The sequence below is a fragment of the Mytilus edulis genome, chromosome 11, assembly GCF_963676685.1.
Source record: "Mytilus edulis chromosome 11, xbMytEdul2.2, whole genome shotgun sequence".
NCBI lineage: Eukaryota > Metazoa > Mollusca > Bivalvia > Mytilida > Mytilidae > Mytilus > Mytilus edulis.
Window position 1 is genome coordinate 39,442,206 of NC_092354.1, and position 20,898 is coordinate 39,463,103.

Consider the following 20,898-nt stretch of genomic DNA (forward strand, 5'->3'; position numbering starts at 1 on the left):
CAACGGATGTGATGTATAGATATATTCATATCATTTCCTAGGAAAGTCCATTTCTGGTTGTTCCAATTAACATAGAAGTAGTTTTTAAAGGATTTATAACTATCCTATTGTTCAGACACCGATTATTTTTGGTGTTGGCATCGTAATTTAGTTTTCTTTCTATATCTTATTTGGTCCATACGTATGAAAAGTTATATCATCAACATGCATATCAATGGCACTTAAATATCGTTAACTATAGAATGAAAAATATCCAATATCATTGTAAAAGTGAGAGATATGGATAATTGATAATGATTTTTATGTTGTGTCGTTGTTCTCCTCTTATATTCAATGCGTTTCCCTCTATTTTAGTTTGTTACCCCGATTTTGTTTTTTGTCCATGGATTTACGAGTTTTGAACAGCGGTATACTACTGTTGCCTTTATGTACACACAAACGAAAAACATATCATGGGTTGAGTTTTGTTGTTGTTGTTTCAACTGATTACCCGTTCGAGTTGCTTCTTGTCAACGTTTGATCAGTGATTATACAAATGTAAGTCCATCCACTTTTTGTACTCGTCAATTTGCTGCCGATCTACAGATTCATTATCAAGAACTGACAAAATCTACAAACAGCAGTATTCATGAGCATCAATATTCACGATAACAATCGTCTCTTTTCGTATAAGTTGACGGAAAATATAATGTACAGCTATTTGATTGAATTCACTTATAACATTATCAAAGCGTCATATTGCTTCTCTAAGTATTCGGTGACCTTCTGAATCACGCATATCATTTGTAAGAATCTTTCTGCTGACTTGGTAATATTGCAATGAACGATGAAATGCAAGACTAATCTTCACCATCCACACGTTAAGATATAATTGTAATTTCATTCCTTTTTTTTCTGGTTTGTTTTACACATATTGCGTAATATTTAAACCAAAGTAATGGTTTGAAAATAACTGTTATTACAATAATGATAATACTAGTATTTAAAATATCTTGATGTTTTATTCTATGGGCAGATAATGGAATTTATGCACCATTAATTCACCTGCAATAATCAATAAAAAAAAATTGCAGCTTCTTGAGTGATGGTCAGTGCTTATAAAGAATGCAAACCTTATACATTGTTATACGCACCATAAAGAAACGAAGATGAAAAAACGTTAATAATGATATATATAATGTCTACAAATAACAACAATCAACATTCAATCTATTTAAGCGTGGATCAGTTACTGAATTAAAGTAATATAGATGTCTAAGAATATAATTTAAACACGCTAATTAATGCATTAAAAATATTTTGAATAGAAATACGCAACACTTCGATCCTCAAATTAGCTTCATCAGGCGTGAAGGTGAAATTGGATGAATGACAAAAAATATTTTTGTAGCTTGAACTACACAAGATTTGACGAAAATTTTAATATGTATTGATGTTCTTTGTATATATATATAAATATGTTTTGTAGCTATAACTACATAAAGTTGGAATAAAAGTTGAACACATTTATTGGTGTTCGATAAATTGTATGAGTTTCTATAAATTAACTTGGAAATGTTTTTAAATAATTTTTCGTCCGTCTCATTGAGTCCATCAGATTCAAGAGTTCGTAAATTGTGCATCCAAAATCTCTCCCTCTCTTGTCTTCTTCTTGTGTATCCCAAGAGTTTGTAACTGGTAAATACAAAATCTCTCTCTCTCTCTTTCTTTTGTCTTCCTTGTGTATCCCAAGAGTTTGTTACTGGTAAATACAAAATCTCTCTCTCTCTCTCTCTCTCTTTTGTCTTCCTTGTGTATCCCAAGAGTTTGTAACTGGTAAATACAAAATCTCTCTCTCTCTCTCTCTCTCTTTTGTCTTCCTTGTGTATCCCAAGAGTTTGTAACTGGTAAATACAAAATCTCTCTCTCTCTCTCTCTCTCTTTTGTCTTCCTTGTGTATCCCAAGAGTTTGTAACTGGTAAATACAAAATCTCTCTCTCTCTCTCTCTTTTGTCTTCCTTGTGTATCCCAAGAGTTTGTAACTGGTAAATACAAAATCTCTCTCTCTCTCTCTCTCTCTTTTGTCTTCCTTGTGTATCCCAAGAGTTTGTAACTGGTAAATACAAAATCTCTCTCTCTCTCTCTGTTTTGTCTTCCTTGTGTATCCAAAGAGTTTGTAACTGGTAAATACAAAATCTCTCTCTCTCTCTCTTTTGTCTTCCTTGTGTATCCTAAGAGTTTGTAACTGGTAAATACAAAATCTCTCTCTCTCTCTCTCTTTTGTCTTCCTTGTGTATCCCAAGAGTTTGTAACTGGTAAATACAAAATCTCTCTCTCTCTCTCTTTTGTCTTCCTTGTGTATCCCAAGAGTTTGTAACTGGTAAATACAAAATCTCTCTCTCTCTCTCTCTTTTGTCTTCCTTGTGTATCCCAAGAGTTTGTAACTGGTAAATACAAAATCTCTCTCTCTCTCTCTCTTTTGTCTTCCTTGTGTATCCCAAGAGTTTGTAACTGGTAAATACAAAATCTCTCTCTCTCTCTCTCTCTCTCTTTTGTCTTCCTTGTGTATCCCAAGAGTTTGTAACTGGTAAATACAAAATCTTTCTCTCTCTCTCTCTTTTGTCTTCCTTGTGTATCCCAAGAGTTTGTAACTGGTAAATACAATCTCTCTCTCTCTCTCTCTCTTTTGTCTTCCTTGTGTATCCCAAGAGTTTGTAACTGGTAAATACAAAATCTCTCTCTCTCTCTCTTTTGTCTTCCTTGTGTATCCCAAGAGTTTGTAACTGGTAAATACAAAATCTCTCTCTCTCTCTTTCTTTTGTCTTCCTTGTGTATCCCAAGAGTTTGTAACTGGTAAATACAAAATCTCTCTCTCTCTCTCTCTTTTGTCTTCCTTGTGTATCCCAAGAGTTTGTAACTGGTAAATACAAAATCTCTCTCTCTCTCTCTCTCTCTTTTGTCTTCCTTGTGTATCCCAAGAGTTTGTAACTGGTGAATACAAAATCTCTCTCTCTCTCTCTCTCTTTTGTCTTCCTTGTGTATCCCAAGAGTTTGTAACTGGTAAATACAAAATCTCTCTCTCTCTCTCTCTTTTGTCTTCCTTGTGTATCCCAAGAGTTTGTAACTGGTAAATACAAAATCTCTCTCTCTCTCTCTCTCTTTTGTCTTCCTTGTGTATCCCAAGAGTTTGTAACTGGTAAATACAAAATCTCTCTCTCTCTCTCTCTCTCTCTCTCTTTTGTCTTCCTTGTGTATCCCAAGAGTTTGTAACTGGTAAATACAAAATATCTCTCTCTCTCTCTCTTTTGTCTTCCTTGTGTATCCCAAGAGTTTGTAACTGGTAAATACAAAATCTCTCTCTCTCTCTCTTTTGTCTTCCTTGTGTATCCCATGAGTTTGTAACTGGTAAATACAAAATCTCTCTCTCTCTCTCTTTTGTCTTCCTTGTGTATCCCAAGAGTTTGTAACTGGTAAATACAAAATCTCTCTCTCTCTCTCTCTTTTGTCTTCCTTGTGTATCCCAAGAGTTTGTAACTGGTAAATACAAAATCTCTCTCTCTCTCTCTCTCTCTTTTGTCTTCCTTGTGTATCCCAAGAGTTTGTAACTGGTAAATACAAAATCTCTCTCTCTCTCTCTCTCTTTTGTCTTCCTTGTGTATCCCAAGAGTTTGTAACTGGTAAATACAAAATCTCTCTCTCTCTCTCTCTTTTGTCTTCCTTGTGTATCCCAAGAGTTTGTAACTGGTAAATACAAAATCTCTCTCTCTCTCTCTCTCTCTTTTGTCTTCCTTGTGTATCTCAAGAGTTTGTAACTGGTAAATACAAAATATCTCTCTCTCTCTCTCTCTCTCTCTCTCTCTCTCTCTCTCTCTTTTGTCTTCCTTGTGTATCCCAAGAGTTTGTAACTGGTAAATACAAAATCTCTCTCTCTCTCTCTCTCTTTTGTCTTCCTTGTGTATCCCAAGAGTTTGTAACTGGTAAATACAAAATCTCTCTCTCTCTCTCTCTTTTGTCTTCCTTGTGTATCCCAAGAGTTTGTAACTGGTAAATACAAAATCTCTCTCTCTCTCTCTCTTTTGTCTTCCTTGTGTATCCCAAGAGTTTGTAACTGGTAAATACAAAATCTCTCTCTCTCTCTCTTTTGTCTTCCTTGTGTATCCCAAGAGTTTGTAACTGGTAAATACAAAATCTCTCTCTCTCTCTCTTTTGTCTTCCTTGTGTATCCCAAGAGTTCGTAACTGGTGCATCCAAAATCTCTCTCTCTATTATCTTTGTGTATCCATATATTGGGATAACACAAGGACAACAGAAGAGAGAGAGAGAGATTTTGGATGCAGGTAGGGTTTAAATTAAGGAAGCTATGGACATTTGGGTTAAAATTATTTATCAAATATTCTACATTTATCTTTCGGCATGTTCATATTTTTCTGTTTGTATAAACGACTGTTCACGTCATTATCCATAGAACATTTATTACGTCTATACTTTCGCGGACCATCGGACTTTAGCTAGAGTATGCATTGCACTTTAGCGAAGACCATCGCATTTTAGCGTGACCATCGTACTTTAGCAACCCATCGTATGGAACGCCGGAACTGTCTTAAAGTGTAAATATTTGATGTGTTCTGTCGCTTTGTCTTAACGTCCTGTCGTTTCTTCTTTATGTTATGTGCAAATGTCTGCATTTCATGACACGGCATCTCTGTGTAATTTCCAATTAGTTATTTGTTTGGTTAAACTGTTTTATGATATGTCATTGCTAAAGTTAGTTTTGTACAATACGCATTACATCATGCTTTAACTACTATATATTCTGTGAATACTTCGAAACTTTATGTGCAAACATCGTTTACCCTATGTGCAAACATAGTTTAGCTTATGTGCAAACATAGTTTAGCTTACCTATTACGCTATGTGCAAATGCCTATTACATTATGTCCAAACATCTATTACGTTATGTGTAAATACTTATTACGTTATGTCCAAACATCAATTACGTTACGTGCAAACACCTATTACGTTCTGGTAAACGCTTTTATGACACAGATTGAAACAAAACGCATCAGTGATATACACTTTGAAAATTAAGAAAATCATAAGTTTTAGCTTTCTAAAAAGATCTGAACTACTTCGCTGTATTCTTTTTCATGGTGATATGTTATACATCCATTCTTTTTATATTTTGTTCACTTTACTTGCTGAATATTACAATATTTACAAATATACAGACACGATTCTCGAGATGTGTTCTCTGGAGGTGTGCCTAGATGGACAAAAGTCATAAAATACATATAATGCATTTTTGAAAACATTGTACAGGAACATTTTTTAGCAAACAAATCGTGCATATTGCAGATTAGCAATGCAAATAAAGACGTATTAATGATTGATAAACAGAATTTATATGTGACAGATAGTTATTTCAAGATGGAGTGTCTTTCGACTGAAGCCCCGTTATTCGAAGCAAAAAAAAGCTACATGTAAAAAACAAAATGCAACCTCCTTTCTTTACGGAAAATGTGAACGAAAAATAAGTTGATATAAAAAGATAAGACGTGGTATGATTGCCAATGAGACCACTCTTCACTCCACAAGAGACCCAAATGACACAGAAATTAACAACTTTAAGTCACTGTTAGGCATTCAACAATGAGCAAAGTTCATACCACAAATTCAGCTATAAAAGGCCCCAAAATGGTTATGTAAATCAATGCAAACGAGAGCACTAACGGCCTTATTTATGTAATGTTCTCTTTCATCTGCATCAAGCGGGTCATTTCATAGGTTGCCATATCTTGCATACATAATCATAACATATGATTTTGGTAGGCGCCGAATTACATTGATCAATTATAGACTCTTGACAAGGTCAACACATTATATATGACCGAGGACGAAGATATTTTCTCGCCATCTCTTATCTTGTATTTTTTTTTAAATTAGCAGGGAGGTTTGGCAAAACTGAGTCCCGAGCCCCCTCTTAATCAAACTGCTTATAGAACCAACAAACACAGCTCCTTCATTTTCAAAAATTCTGGTTCCTCCACTGGTCATTAAATGAGAAATCAAAAAGAGAAAAATAAATTAGGTCCGTGTGTTTGTTTATCTAATGATATTTTAATGAACAACTTAACTTCGAACAATAATGTATAACAAAATAACCAAGAGGTTACTGATTTGTATCACTACTACGATGAGGTTGAATTTATCATCCACACACGGACTTGTCTCAGAAATATATTTATCTGTACTTTAACGTCACTTTCAGGTAAAGAGAGGTGGTTTGGTTTTCTCAGACAAGTGTTTGTGCCTGTCAACAAGAACTTGCGGTCATCCGATGTTCAGTATTTCAGTACTTTTCATATCTTTAAATCAAGATGTTCTCAAAAAGTAATAAAGCATAACAAGGGTTTTACATTTTTTACAAATGTCTTATTATCCTTATTTTATCTTGATACATTTTGAAAACTCAAATCGTATCAATGACATACTGCACATTTAAAGATTTTTGAAAACTGGGAGTTAGCTGGCAATTGTTTCATGGTGCTTTAAACGGATGAACAAGAGGGTTCCGAAATTCCAACAATACAAAACATGACAAGTGAACTTTCTTAATTTACAATCAGTAGCAGGAAAAATTACAGAAGAATTTAAGCCTTACCTTTTGTGATAAACTCTGTCACAGTTTTCTTTTCGTTATATAGGTGATTTTTTTTTTTTAAATTTGACTAAATATGTTACGTCGATTTCAAGGCGAACAAGATTGCATCAATTCAAGATTGTTTCCGCACTTTGGGGATAATTTGAATTGAATCATAAGAACTTCATGCCTCGCAAACTATTAATAAAAAAACGTCTCGCTTTAACAGGAGCCTAGAAAAGGGGGACCGATATATCTAAAAATGGCAATATTAACGGAAACTGTCAAAACATTGCATATTTAAGAATGATAACATTTAGATCCAATAGAATATATTTGTATGAAATTTTATATTTTTAGAAAATAAGATTTCTCAGAATAATAGTGTGCAGCAAATCCCTTTTCTGAACATTTGGCTTAATTGTGTATTTAGCTATATTTATCTAACCATTCGCGTTCATAACAAAACGCATCGAGGCTTACCGTTTATACCGTTTATCCCGCAATAATATTCATTGAATTTATGACTCTCCGTTCGGATAATAAGTTGATGTTTCTAATTTATACGACGATATTCGTTGAAATATTGAACACAAAGATAAATTCATATCAACAACTGTGGCATAATGTATTGATTATAAATGTTCTTTGTCGGTGAACGTGAAATGTATTTGAACGAGCTTTAGAAACTAGACGAAAAACGAAGCTTGCCGAATTTTCTCCTGTTTTGCAGCGAGAACTAATACGTTTTATATTTCTGACAATGTACATATATTGTTTACAATTTACACCTGGTATTTGCGCATACATTGTTTAAATCTTAACAATTGTCTCTGATTTTTAAAATTATTGCAACGCGGACTCAAAGGAAACCCCAAAATGAAGTATTACCCAGAAAGAAATATCCATATTACCGATTGACCAACATGGAAACGGGTAGCAGGAAAATTTATTTGTACATGTACAAACAAAGCCAAAAAATGTTATTTACCTGTTATGTGTATACAATAACCAGCTAATTGCAGGATAAAAGCGAATTACTTAACTGTAACCATTTTTCAAAAACTGGTGAAAAAATTAAATGAGGTAAAAAAATAAATAGATTAGCTGACTATGCGGTATGGTTTTTTTTGTTTAATGCCATAAGGCATGTAAGGGGATCTATTAATATTTCTTTCTTTGTCACTTGGTCTCTCGTGGAGAATTGTCTCATTGGCATTCATACCACATCTATTTATATAGAGAGTAAGTTTTTTTTCTGAAATTCAAAGGGAAAATTAAGTTATAATGACCATTTTAGCAACGAAATTATTTATTTATTCTTATAGACAACAAAAGAAACGATATGCACATGACTTATATAAAAACATATAGAAGAAAACAATATCAATTTACTAGAATATGCATTTTTTGTATCATTCTTGATGACACGGTTAGAAAAGTTACCGGACCAAATACGGATAAATCAAAGTCATTATCTGGAGTTTCAAGTTGCTGGATTTAATTTCGAGTATGGCCAGTGACTAGGCTGATAACCCTTTCATTCAGAAGAAATATGTGTATGCGTCATATTTGTGGATTACAGGATAAGGTAGTTTTCAATATGAAAAACAATAGTATTTTTAGAGAAAACGCAGCTTTTTGTTACACCCTTCTACCTGTCTGATCCAAAATCGGATCAAATTTTTCCCAAATCCCTGTTAGTTTTAAAAAAATTGTCATATAAGAGGGACGGGTCACCTGACCACCTACCCGTTTCGGAGGAAATAGTAAGTCTTAGGAAGGTTATTCAGAATAATCTTCACAACTGTTAAGATCACCCCTAGTTTTTGGTGGGGTTCGTGTTGTTTATTCTTTTGTTTTCTATGTTATGTCATGTGTACTATTGTTTTTCTGTTTGTCTTTTTCCTTTTTAGCCATGGCGTTGTCAGTTTGTTTTAGATTTATGAGTTTGACTGTCCCTTTGGTATCTTTCGTCCCTCTTTTAAGGGAAATGAACGAAAATAAAATCTTAAACATTTTGTAGGATTCCTTAGCTGCAACATAAATCGTGGGAGACGTCATTGCATTTGTAGCATTAATCTAATACACGTGTCTCGCTAGGTGAAAACCCTACTGGGAGGATAATAACAATTCATCCTGGTCTCTTGTGAAGAGTTGTCACATTGGTATTCGTACAACATCCTCCTTTTTATATCATATTGTTCCTTTCGGTTGCCATTCTTGGAAACTAGAGTCGTGTCTGTATATTTGTTTAAATTTTCAACAAGTAAAGAGAACAAATTTTCAAAGCATGGATGCATAACGCACACAAAGTAGAGCAAAATAATTTCCCATAAAACTAGATACATCGTATGTATATAGCATTTTTACACCAATCGATATATAAAAATCCACAGTTTGTTAGAAAGCTTAAACTTTTAATTTTCTTTATTTTCAAAATGCATATCATTGATGCGTTTTGTTTTTAATCTGTGTCATAACGTAATAGAAGTTTGGACATGATGTAATATACATTTGTACATAACTAACATGGTGTTTGCACATAATGTAAGCGGTATTTGCACATTGTGTAAGCGGTATTTGCACATAACGTAAAAGTGTTTGCACAAAATGATGTAGTTTTTATGCAAAACTTAATAGGTATTTGCACATAACGTAATAGGTGTTTGCACATAAGGTAAACGATGTGTGCACATAGGATAAATGATGTTTGCACATAAGGTAAACGAGGTTTGCACAAAACGTATAAGTTGTTTGCACATTATGTAAAAGGCATTTGCACATGACGTAATGAATGTTCACAGAGAGTATCAACTGTACGGCAAAACGCATATGAATTATACCATGATGTATTGTGTTTTTCACTGGAGATACATATGTATAAACACAACATAACGCCTAAAGACTATAATATCATGAGATTTACATAGAACAAAGTTGTATCAAAACAAAACGTTTAGAACATTTGACATACCAATGACACTTGAGACAGGACGCAATTATTAACTGACTTACGTTAAGGAAGAAAAGATACAACATTGGATGATAATAAAATCAGGAAGTATATACAGAATATATAGTAGTTACATCATAATGTAATGCATATTTTACACAACAAAGTTTAGCAATTTCATATCATACAATTGTTTGACCAAACAAATTACTAATTTCACATCACACAGAGATGCCGTGTCAGGAAATAAAGTCATCTACACGTAACATAAAGAAGGAATGACAGGACGTAAAGGCAAAGCGACAAACACATTAAATATTTACACTATAAGACAGTTGCGACGTTCCATACCATCGCACTTACGAGTCCTATATGTATAATGGTCGATTTTTTTAAACTCAAATTAACAGTCAGACCTTCAACAAAGAGGATAAGTATATAAGTCACAGTTAATTCAAAACGTTGTTGACCGTAATAATGTTTTTAAGGTAGATCACGCGTATCATGTTAGTTACCGAAAAAATAGATGCGCCCTTACAGAACTAAAACGTTTGCAGCAGATCAGCAGCAAACTTGCTGCAGGTCTGCTGCAAAAGAAAGCTTGCAGGAACCCTTTGAATAATTGCTAGCTTCAAACCTCCTGCACACTTTGCAAACAATGATTGCAGCAAGATTGCAGGAAAAATTGGAATATAAGTGAAGTTCGCAGCTAGATTGCAGAAATCTTTGAAAATTTTATATGTTTGCAAGAGCATTGTAAGAAACAACATAATACGACTGAGCATGCCTATTGGTAACTTCCTGTAAGATAATTTAAGATTTGTTATTCGAAAATGTTGGAGATGTTTGTGTCATGATATATACTAGTGTTCAGGGATGCATTATAGTTTGGAAAATAAGAGATAGGTTTTCAAAGACAGTATTTGTAAGTACAAGTTCTTCATAGAATGTAAACTTATGAAATTCATTCCCTTAACAGATATCTGCATGAAGGTTAGAAATACATTTTCAAATATGTACAACCATGCAATATACAGTACTCCCTCATATTCCTAGAGATTATCACTTACTAAATATTTTGTTGTAAGTTGAGTTAAATTTTATGACAATTTTAATTTAACTTTAAATTTCAATTAAACCTTTTTTGAATTTTAGATTCATGCATGTAATTCATTTGATGAAACGTACTTGGAATTAGTTTAACTTATTAAAAGGTATAAACGTATGCTATGATTATTTTTCAAGTGATAAAGTAATTAAATTATTTTATGTATGGATGCAACATAACCTTTTCCAAATTTGATGTGTAACATAGATAATATGATGTGTATACACAACATGACATTGAGTAATTGTATAACGTGTGTAGGTCCTGCAAGTTTGCAGCAAACACACAGGAGAAAGATTGATTTGAATAAAGAAATTGCATATAAATGTTTGCAGTAGGTCTGCAGCAAACACTCATTTGTATGGTAAATTTTTTGCAGCAAACACACCACAAATACGGATTCTGTGTTCGCTGCAAGTCTGTAGCAAGTTCACAGGAGACTTGCAGCTAATGTTTGCAGGAGGCTGATTTTTCAGTAAGGGCGGGGTTGGCAAAGATAAAACATATATCAAGCAACAAATTAATAACACAATGTTTAAACAAAAGCTAGACAACATTGAAGGTTCTGTAATTATTCACTGATACAAATGTGGCTTGTAACTCATACCAGTATTTCAAAGAGGTGTGCACAAAACAATCATACAAATATATCAGACGTAATGAAATTGACTACGAATAGGTATTATGATGTCATTATGTCTTTATTGTTAGATATTAATTGTTACAGCAAAATTCTTTTTTTCCATATTTCGTGTAGATGGAATCGATACTTGATTTACGTGCAAAATATCTTTGACGACGTTCAACTGTCCAAAATAAACAAAACAAAACAATCACGTATAAGTTAAGTATTATAAATACGAGTTCGACGATTACAGGACTACACAAAGTATTCCAAGTTATTGATAAATGAAACAATTATTGCAAGGTTACACATTAGAACATTGTGTTGCACTACAATGTGTCACATTATACGATAGTGATATGAAACAATGCACCGTACTTCAAATAGATATTGTTACGTGCAAATGTGTGGTGAATAGTTGTAAAAGTGTGGATATCAAGACAAAGATCCTTTTTTTTTTTTGGCCTGTTAGATATCATTAGATTAATTCGTGAAGTGTATTACTGACGTATATGCCAAATTTTAAATAATAAATTTTATTGCCAAACTCATATTGTTAATAAACAATTATTTGCAACATAGAATATTGTTCAAAATTAAACTGAATCAATGTATAAACGATGAATTTTGGGAACTTTGTTATATATGGAATAATGATTCAACATAATATTTACCAGCTTCAACGCAGATAACCTACTTACAATCAAATTAGCTTAATTTAACGGAGGATTCATCCTACCGAACTGAAAGATTTCAATAAACCTTTATTTATATTCATAATATTCTTTTTTTTATAACAGGTTATTAAGAAACATATCTACTTTTCAGAAGAACTCAGATCTTTGTGGAATTCTATGCTTCGATTGAATAAATACAAAATCATTACACAAATAAAGAGTTCTAAATTACAAATCTCATAACAATCTCTGCAGACAATACTACCCATGTCTTTTAGATTTTATGTAATATGCGTTCGTTTTAAGACAACAGCTACCGACAAATGTTTGTTTTCTCAAAACACAATTTGAGCAGATCATGATGGATCGTGATGTTGAACAGTATAAACAGGAGGATTTGAAACAAACGATTGATTGCTTTTTGGTTGCTTAACGTTAATGGTAAATAGTTCATGCATGTTCAGGACGAGAACAAGTTAACAATTAATACAACAGGTAGGTCTTGTCATAATAGAGGCCATTCGGGATTATCGGATATATTGCATATTGACAGAAATTGTGCCTTGCAACAGGCCACCTACGGACTCTTCAAAGAGTTGTTGCATTGGATCGATGCCACTGCCGGTGGAGATTTATTTCCCCGAGGGTATCAAAAGCCCAGTAGTCAGCACTTTTTGTGCTGACATGAATTATCATTGATATGGTTATATTTATAAATTAACTGTTTATAAAATTTTGAATTTTTTGAAATACTAAGGCTTTTCTACCTCAGGCATAGATTACCTTAGCTGTATTTGGCAAACCTTTTATATATTTTTGTCCTCAATGCTCTTCAACTTCATACTTTATTTGGCCTTTTTAACTTTTTAGGATTCTAGCGTCACTGATGAGTCTTTTTTAGACGAAACGCGCGTCTGGCGTATATACAAAATTTAGTCCTGGTATCTATGATGAGTTTATCTTAACATGCAAAGAGCGTGTTAAGATTAAACGTCCCCATTCTGACCGAACATGACTGCGAACTTGATACATCACACACAGCCAAACGTGCTCCCTAATTCGGCAAGCGTTTTACTGGCGGTATGGAGAAGACCAAGTGACCATTTTTCGTTTCCCCAGTCACCGTCGGGGTTTACAGAAACGTTTTGACATTATACAAGGACAAGTACGTAATATATTGTTAGGAAATAGGCAAGCGTTATTAGATTTTCTTCTAGATATTTTCAAGATAAGCTGCAAACAAATAAAGATGTCATGTTATAAGATTTCTTTAACATCATTTGTCTAATAATTGCTTATAAAAGAACACTAATATGACAACAAAGAACGACAACTCTTGATAATACCTACTTAATTCTTCGTAATGTTATGCAACACACTTAATAATTATTGCAAATGAAATGGTTTTAAATATATTTTTTTGTGGACCGATAGATATATTCCACATAAGGATAAAAGCTATCATTATAGACAAAACTTGTGACATTTGAATGGATTAAAAATATCTCACTAAAAAAAATTAAAACGGAAAGTCCCTAATCCAACGGCAAAATCAAAAGCTCAAACACTCAAACGAATGTTGAGTATATTGTTTATGATAACTGCGTTGAATGAAAAACATATGATTATGTCATATTGTTCTGTTTATATTGATATTTGAAGACGAACATTCTGAGGAACATTGAAATTGAAAATGAAATTATCGATCTATAAGAACGGTAAATGGAACTAAGTACCTGGTTTATTTTTACTTGAACTTTACGACAATAGATATAATTTTGTATTCAATATTTAAGATCTACCATTACCAAAGAAAGAGGGACGAAAGATACCAAAGGGAGAGTCAAACTCATAGGTAGAAAATAAACTGACAACGCCATGGCTAAGAATAAAAAGACAAACAGACAAATAATAGTATAGAAGACACAACATAGAAAACTAAAGACTAAGCAACACGGACCCCACCAAAAACTTGGGGTGATCTCAGGTGCTCCGGAATGTTAAACAAATCCTGCTCAACATGTGGCACCCGTCGTGTTTGCTTATAATATTACAAATCCGATAAATAATCTAATTCGATAGGTCTCGTTCGTGAAAAGGGAAAGGTTATTGTAGTTACGACATACGGAACATATCCAATATCATCTGTGTAACGGTTATTCCATAACGGTCAATCAACTCGTGATGGCGTACATTTACGAAGGGATGATTTCAACTTCACCATTTGGAACTATTTGTTTAATAGCTTCTTTGTGAGTAGCAATCTTCTATCAAGGAAATCATGATAGGAAATATAAGCCCTGGAATATCGTATCAATTGGAAGAATGAAGCGTGTTTTCATGAAATCATATATGAATATTTTGTATTCCCTCAAATGTAACTTAAAGATTGTACTTAATGTTAGACAAATAAAGAAGAATCAGCGTTTATTGATGCACACCAAAAGGAAACTATGACTGCGACCTCACCTGTTAAAATAATATGCAAATACAGTATTCAAATGCAACTGAAAATGTGTTTTATGTATTGTTGAATATGTTATCTATAACTTTGCCGCCTTATTTTAACTCTCATAAATGATGACAACTTTGAGTTATTTGAAAAAAAAAGTTTTTAAAATCTGGTGTAACGAGTGTATTATTGTCATTATCACGTATCATAACACCATCTCTCTGTAATGAGATATGTCTCTTTTAGATTGTTAACATGATAATCTTTGAAATTGAATTAAAGAAGTATTTAACGACAATTAGGTCCATTGTAATAATGATAGCTTTCCAACCAATTGACTTGTTAAAGTATTTAGATTGAAGTTAAGATATCATTTTCTTTCTTATCAAATAACATAATAAATATAACGAACAATAATTTGAATAGAGTATCATAGATGTGACTTTTTTCTCTTGTGAAAGTCTGCAAACAACCTACAACCTAACCCTCCCCATTCGGTTGTTTTCTTTTTATCATATTTCAGATACTGTAAACTCAAAAATAAATACATGCATTTTCTATTGGAATTTTTGAAGAATGGGCTATTGCAATTTCAGAAAAGTTTGCTTGTATACAAAAACATAATATGTCAGATTTCAGAATCAGAATTTCTATTAATGCGATAGCTATCCATTTGCATTATTCGCAATAAGTTATGAATTTACAATAAACATGGGCCATGGTTAATAGAAATAACCTCTCTCAAACATTTTCTGATAAAACAGTAATTATATTTAATCACAAATGTATACATATATCAATCGTTCTGTATATGTCTCCTACAACGGGTAAATCTTTAATTGTTATGTTGATCCCTCTAACATAAAATCTTACCTTAAACTAATTTTGAGTTTAAGTTAATATTGGGATATCTTGTTTCTGTAAACGTAGTTTAGTTCACATATTTGTGTAACACTCAATCCAGGACTATGAAGTTCCTTTTTTCTTTAAATTGCTTTGTAAGGCTAAGTAACAATAGATTACTCAATCGAAAAAAGACGTTATGATTGTTAATGGTTTGATAGAGCATCCAATAATCAGCCATCAAACTCAATCAGCTGAAGATCAATCTACATTAACGGTAAAAAAAGAACGATGAACATTTTTACTGGTATTTATAGATATAATGTTATCGGTAGATTTTAATCGAGCTAAATACACTTTGTATTTACATATGCACATGGACATAATGAATGGCTTTGCAATATTGCAATACCTGTATCCTGTCATTACACAAGGTCTTTTTTTTTGTCTGACTGTAAATGTCGTCTTTGGATATTAGATGTGTGCTGATTGGTTTACATTGTGATCTTAGAAGTATGATTTGTTTAAATATTACTGGCTTTGCACAAACTTTCAGTAATTGCGAATTCTCTCAGATCTTCACTAAGTGTATAATTGTGTATGTCTGTCTTGGAATTTTATCAAAAAAATATGAATGTATTGTTGATAATCTTTACACTACTTTCGGCTTTTTCTTGTTTAGCCATGGCGTTGGCAGTTTATTTTTGATCAATGACTTTGATTATCCCTCTAGTATCTTCCGCTCCTCTTTTCGATTACTTTTCTTGATAAAATCGATCTTGCTGTTTTGGTGTTTCATCTTACTCTAAATTTACAGGTCTTTGATTGAATTGATATGTCATTTTCTTAGCACTCAATTAGATTTTTTTACGAAATCTACAAAAACTCGTCAAAGTGAAATCTATGTATACTTCATAAAATTCCGAAAGTTCGTTTTGACACTGGTACTTCCATAAGCACATGGATTGCCACATACATTATAATGTACATAATTCATGTTCTTTTACGAATGACGTAGCTACTTAGTTTCACCCTTTAAAATGTTTAACGGCGTGATTTGTGCGATTTCATATGTATTCCACCAAGTAGGTTCAAATCAACATGGAGAAAAAAGAAGATAATGATAGTGAAGTCATAAATGAAATATGTGTCCTGCGCGTTGCAGTGTTTGGTTGATTATATAAACTTCAATGCCATGTATCAATATAAAAAAGTAAAATTATAAAAATACCAAACTTCAAGAGAAATTCAAAACGCAAAAATAAAATGCTGTAACACATCAAACGAATGACTGTCACATTCCTGAATTAGAACAGGCATTTCTTTGTGTAGAAAACGGTGAATTAAACCTGGTTGTATAGCTAGCTTAATCTCTTAGTTTAAACGGTTTCTTTTATAGTAATATAAATAACGACCTCGCAAACCAAATATAAATATGAGTTCAAAGAAAGATAACTCTTTTCATTTTAGGTGACAATATCATCAAAACATGATGCAGTTATCTACAAAAAAACCATGTCTTACTACATAGCAATAACTTCTGTGTATTCAACAAATTAAGTTTAAATTTATCGTTTTACAACACGTCTATATTGCTATAAAAATACACAACTATTACTACAGAAAATCAGTTGGAAATTCCAGTGAATCGGTACACGTATATTTTGTTTGATTGTTTTGATTGAATTCTATGGTTCGCATGTTTAATTTCCAAATAAAAATAATAAAAGAGGAGGGAAGATACCAGAAGAAATCTAAAGTCAGAAGCAGAAAATAAACTGACGACGCAATAAATTGTGAAGGAAAACTGTAAGAAAACCACTTTTTTTTACTATTATATTATGTACTCTTAAACTGTTCATATTATAGTAGAAATGTGGGCCCGTATGCATAAAGCTACTTAAGTCAAGACCTGAAATTTTATTTACTAATTTATCGTCGGACATGCAGAAAAAAGAAAAGATGAAGTAGCTTTATGCATATCATCCCTGTAACACATTAGTGGATAAAATGTCAGTAACTTTAGTTTTAATTGTGTCCTACATATGTTAAGAAGGAATAACCAACCCTTATGAAGCATCTTAGTTCAATTTTGTGAAATTACCATTTGTAATTATTAGGCTTCAATACGACAATTCGTTGACAACATCATGTATTCTTTCTTTCATTTGTTATGAATGTACTAAGTCTGCATCAACTTCAGATATTTCAAAATTAACGACTAAAAAACATTTTTTGAATTTTGGATCCTCAATGCTCTTCAGCTTTGTACTTGTTTGGCTTTATAGATATTTTTATATGAGCGTCACTGATGAGTCTTATGTAGACGAAACGCGCGTTTGGCGTACTTAATTATAATCCTTGTACCTTTGATTACTATTGTAATAATAAAATGTAGTTATATTTCAGACAAAGCTGTAACAAAAAGCTATTCTGCTAGATATAATATGCTTTGTGTACAAAATTAATAGTTAAACTAGAAATAAAGGTCAAATTTTTTTATTCATGAAAGTGTCAATAGTATATGTATCTGCTTGTAGTTGATAAACATGATAATTGTTAAGAGCATGAATGGTTTTTCAATGATTTTTACATCTGGGGTCGACATATTTGCTTTTATAATGGATCATACATCACCCATATAAATATTTCTAAACCTAATTATATGCACGACTTGTAACTTTTTATGTTTTTCAATTCCCAATCTGATTTTATATTTGTGACCTTGTAACATGATACAACTTTTGTTAAAATAAGGCTACACATAGTATCAAAGTTAAATTAAATACCTGTCAAATATTCGTTTCTGCATAATACCTCAGCATAATACTTAGTGCCTATCAATAAATATTTAAATTGATAATGGCATTCAAATGAACAATATTATTATAACATGATTCAAATTGAGTTTTAAATTCCTGATAATTACATCAACACGAATAATATTTTATAAATATAAATAGTCAAATAAACAGATTAACCTACAAATCTAATATCTTAAAATCGAAGACTGAAAAAGATTTCACAAGCGACTATTGAAGTTGAAATCATCCCTTCGTAAATTTTACATACGCCATCACGATTTGGTTGACCGTTATGGAATAACCGTTTCACAAATGATATCGGATATGTTTCTTACGTCGTAACTACAATCCCCTTCCCTTTCATGAATGTGACCTACCGAATTAGACTATTTACCGGATTTGTTATCACACAAGCAACACGACGGGTGCCACATGTGGAACAGAATCTGCTTACCCTTCCGGAGCACCTTAGATCACACCTAGTTTTTGGTGGGGTTCGTGTTGTTTATTCTTTAGTTTTCTATGTTGTGTCATGTGTATTATTGTTTGTCTGTTTTTCTTTTTTCATTTCCTGCTATGGCGTTATCAGTTTATTTTAGATTTAAGAGTTTGACTGCCCCTTTGGTATCTTTCGTCCCTCTTGTTTTTGAAACATATAAAACATATCTGGCAACCAATTCGCGATGATGACCATAAAAATTAACAGATTATTCCTTACAGTTATGCTTGCATTATTTCTTTTATGTGAGGAACACACTGCTTCGAATGAAGTATAATAACACTGCAAGATCAACATGTATCAGTGGTGATATGTCACCCTGAAAAAAATAGAATAGAGCTCTTTTACTGCTATGAAACTGGAAAGATATAATCAGTATACTTGTACATGCTGTAATATGTTTTAGTTTGCTTTACTGTGTAAATACTGTGATAAAAAGATCAATATATTAAGCAGAAATTCTAGTGATGATAGCATTCATGATATCATGATCTTTTGGACATACTGTACGCTATACACACATTATTTAAAATATTTGAAGATGGTTTTACTTTTCTCTAACAATCACAAAATTACCAAATAATGGTAATGTGCTATTAAACAACAACACTCCATATATATTATATCATCAGCTACTAATTTCATATATTCAAGCATTTGCAAGAAGAACGGATTCAGACGAGAAATGCGATAGCATTAGGTTGATTTACGTCCTAAATATGATTGGAGTAAACGAAACATATATAGGGACTTATCAACAAGTAGGGATAGAAAAGAGAGATTTTAAATTCTTTTGAATGGAAAGACTCAATTTATTACCATGTTCGGGAGAGATATTTGAAGATTCACCAGAATCGTGGGATGTTGAAAACGTGCATCATGTACGTTTACCGTTTACACATGGTTGTCGTTTTACGTTTTTAAATGAATAATTGTATAATACCTTTGAGTCAAATACAGCATAAGAAATACATCTTGATATTTGTTATAATTATGTTGAAATTTAAAGACCAACTAAAATTTGAATTCATTCCTAATCAGATTGAAAGCAAACAGAATATTTAAAATATATTTTTTGACTTGTTGTGGATCACAATGTACAAATTTGGATCGTTAAATTTTTTATAGAACTTATCGTTCAATATCTGATAACAGATAATGTTAAGGAGTTTCCAATGTGAAGTACTTTGAATTATACACTTTAAGTCATGTGATTTTGTTTAAGTTAATAATTGGATAAAAAACAATTAAACTCTGCTTATATAACGAGGAGTATAGTCCACACTATAGCGGGATAGATGTATGAAAAACAGTGGTCATAATACAAACAGTGATTTGGTTTTTGACGTTAAACACCAAGAAGTTCATTTATTTTTTATGCCAGATCAGATATAAAAGGTACAGTTATACATAATTTTCTGATAGTGATATCTGTTGTTTGGTTTGATTGTGTATCACATATATAAAATGTTGGATAATGTATAAACTGACTAAGTTTTATGGGATGTAAAATGCACACCCACGCTTTCAGTGTTTAGTGTAGTTTGTTGAAAATTTTCAAATTTACGAATTCAAATTCAAATTTACCTCTGGATATAAGCACTTTAGCACACTAATGAGTTTCAAATATTTTTGCCTTTTTAAGAATGTTGGCTTTTTGTCTTTGATTTCTCTGAATCCTTTGATTTAACATTTTGAATTAGTCTAAGACTTTCAATGACCAAGAATTTATATTCTGTAGGAATTGCAGATATATTTTATTTCACCTGGAACAAACAATTGTTTAATCAATTATAATACGAACTGTGTTAAGGTCAATGCTTTAATTAAAGCTTTTTTTACCTTAAATATATTTTTTTTAAATTATTGAATTAACTCACCGTTCTTTGAATTGGACACATTAAATAATTTAAAATAAGAAGTAAGGTCTGTTTTTTCTTCTTTAAAAATTTCCCGGATCATTCAAGATAACTAATTATGTTTTTGGCTGGAGGCTTCAGAAATTGAACCAATGACTCACAGAGAAAATATATGCAAAATAACATTTATTTATGGTTAAAATGAATTATCTTGAATATAAAAGAGAAACGAAAGCTACCATAGGGACAGTCAAACTCGTATATTTATAATAAACTGACAACGCCGTGGCTAAACATTCAAAAGATAAACAGACAGATACATGTAATAGCACAGAAAACACAAAATAGAAAACTAAAGACTAAGCAACACGAACCCCACCCAAAAAGTGGTAGTATTCTCAGGTGCTTCAGGGTAAGCAGATTCTTCTCAACATGTGGCACCCGTCGTTTTGCTTA

At 32.3% G+C, this 20,898-nt stretch overlaps 1 protein-coding gene across 1 annotated transcript; it reads right to left on the reverse strand.

Moving 5' to 3' along the window:
* Nucleotides 1–1,738: 1,738 nt before the first annotated feature.
* On the reverse strand, nt 1,739–6,033 carry LOC139494247 (trichohyalin-like). Its single transcript, XM_071282416.1, has 2 exons — nt 5,970–6,033; nt 1,739–4,248 (listed from the first exon to the last, which is right to left on the reverse strand). Exons 1-2 carry the CDS (start codon nt 6,031–6,033, stop codon nt 1,739–1,741), a joined length of 2,574 nt encoding a protein of 857 aa, XP_071138517.1.
* Between the last annotated feature and the right edge of the window lie 14,865 nt (nt 6,034–20,898).

Bases quoted from the DNA above. Each gene is read 5' to 3' on its own strand.
- LOC139494247 (XM_071282416.1), bottom strand. From the start codon at position 6,033: ATGACCAGTGGAGGAACCAGAATTTTTGAAAATGAAGGAGCTGTGTTT. The intron at 4,249-5,969 runs GTTTGATTAAGA...GGATACACAAAG, and splicing joins GTTTGTTGGTTCTATAAGCA to ATAATAGAGAGAGAGATTTT.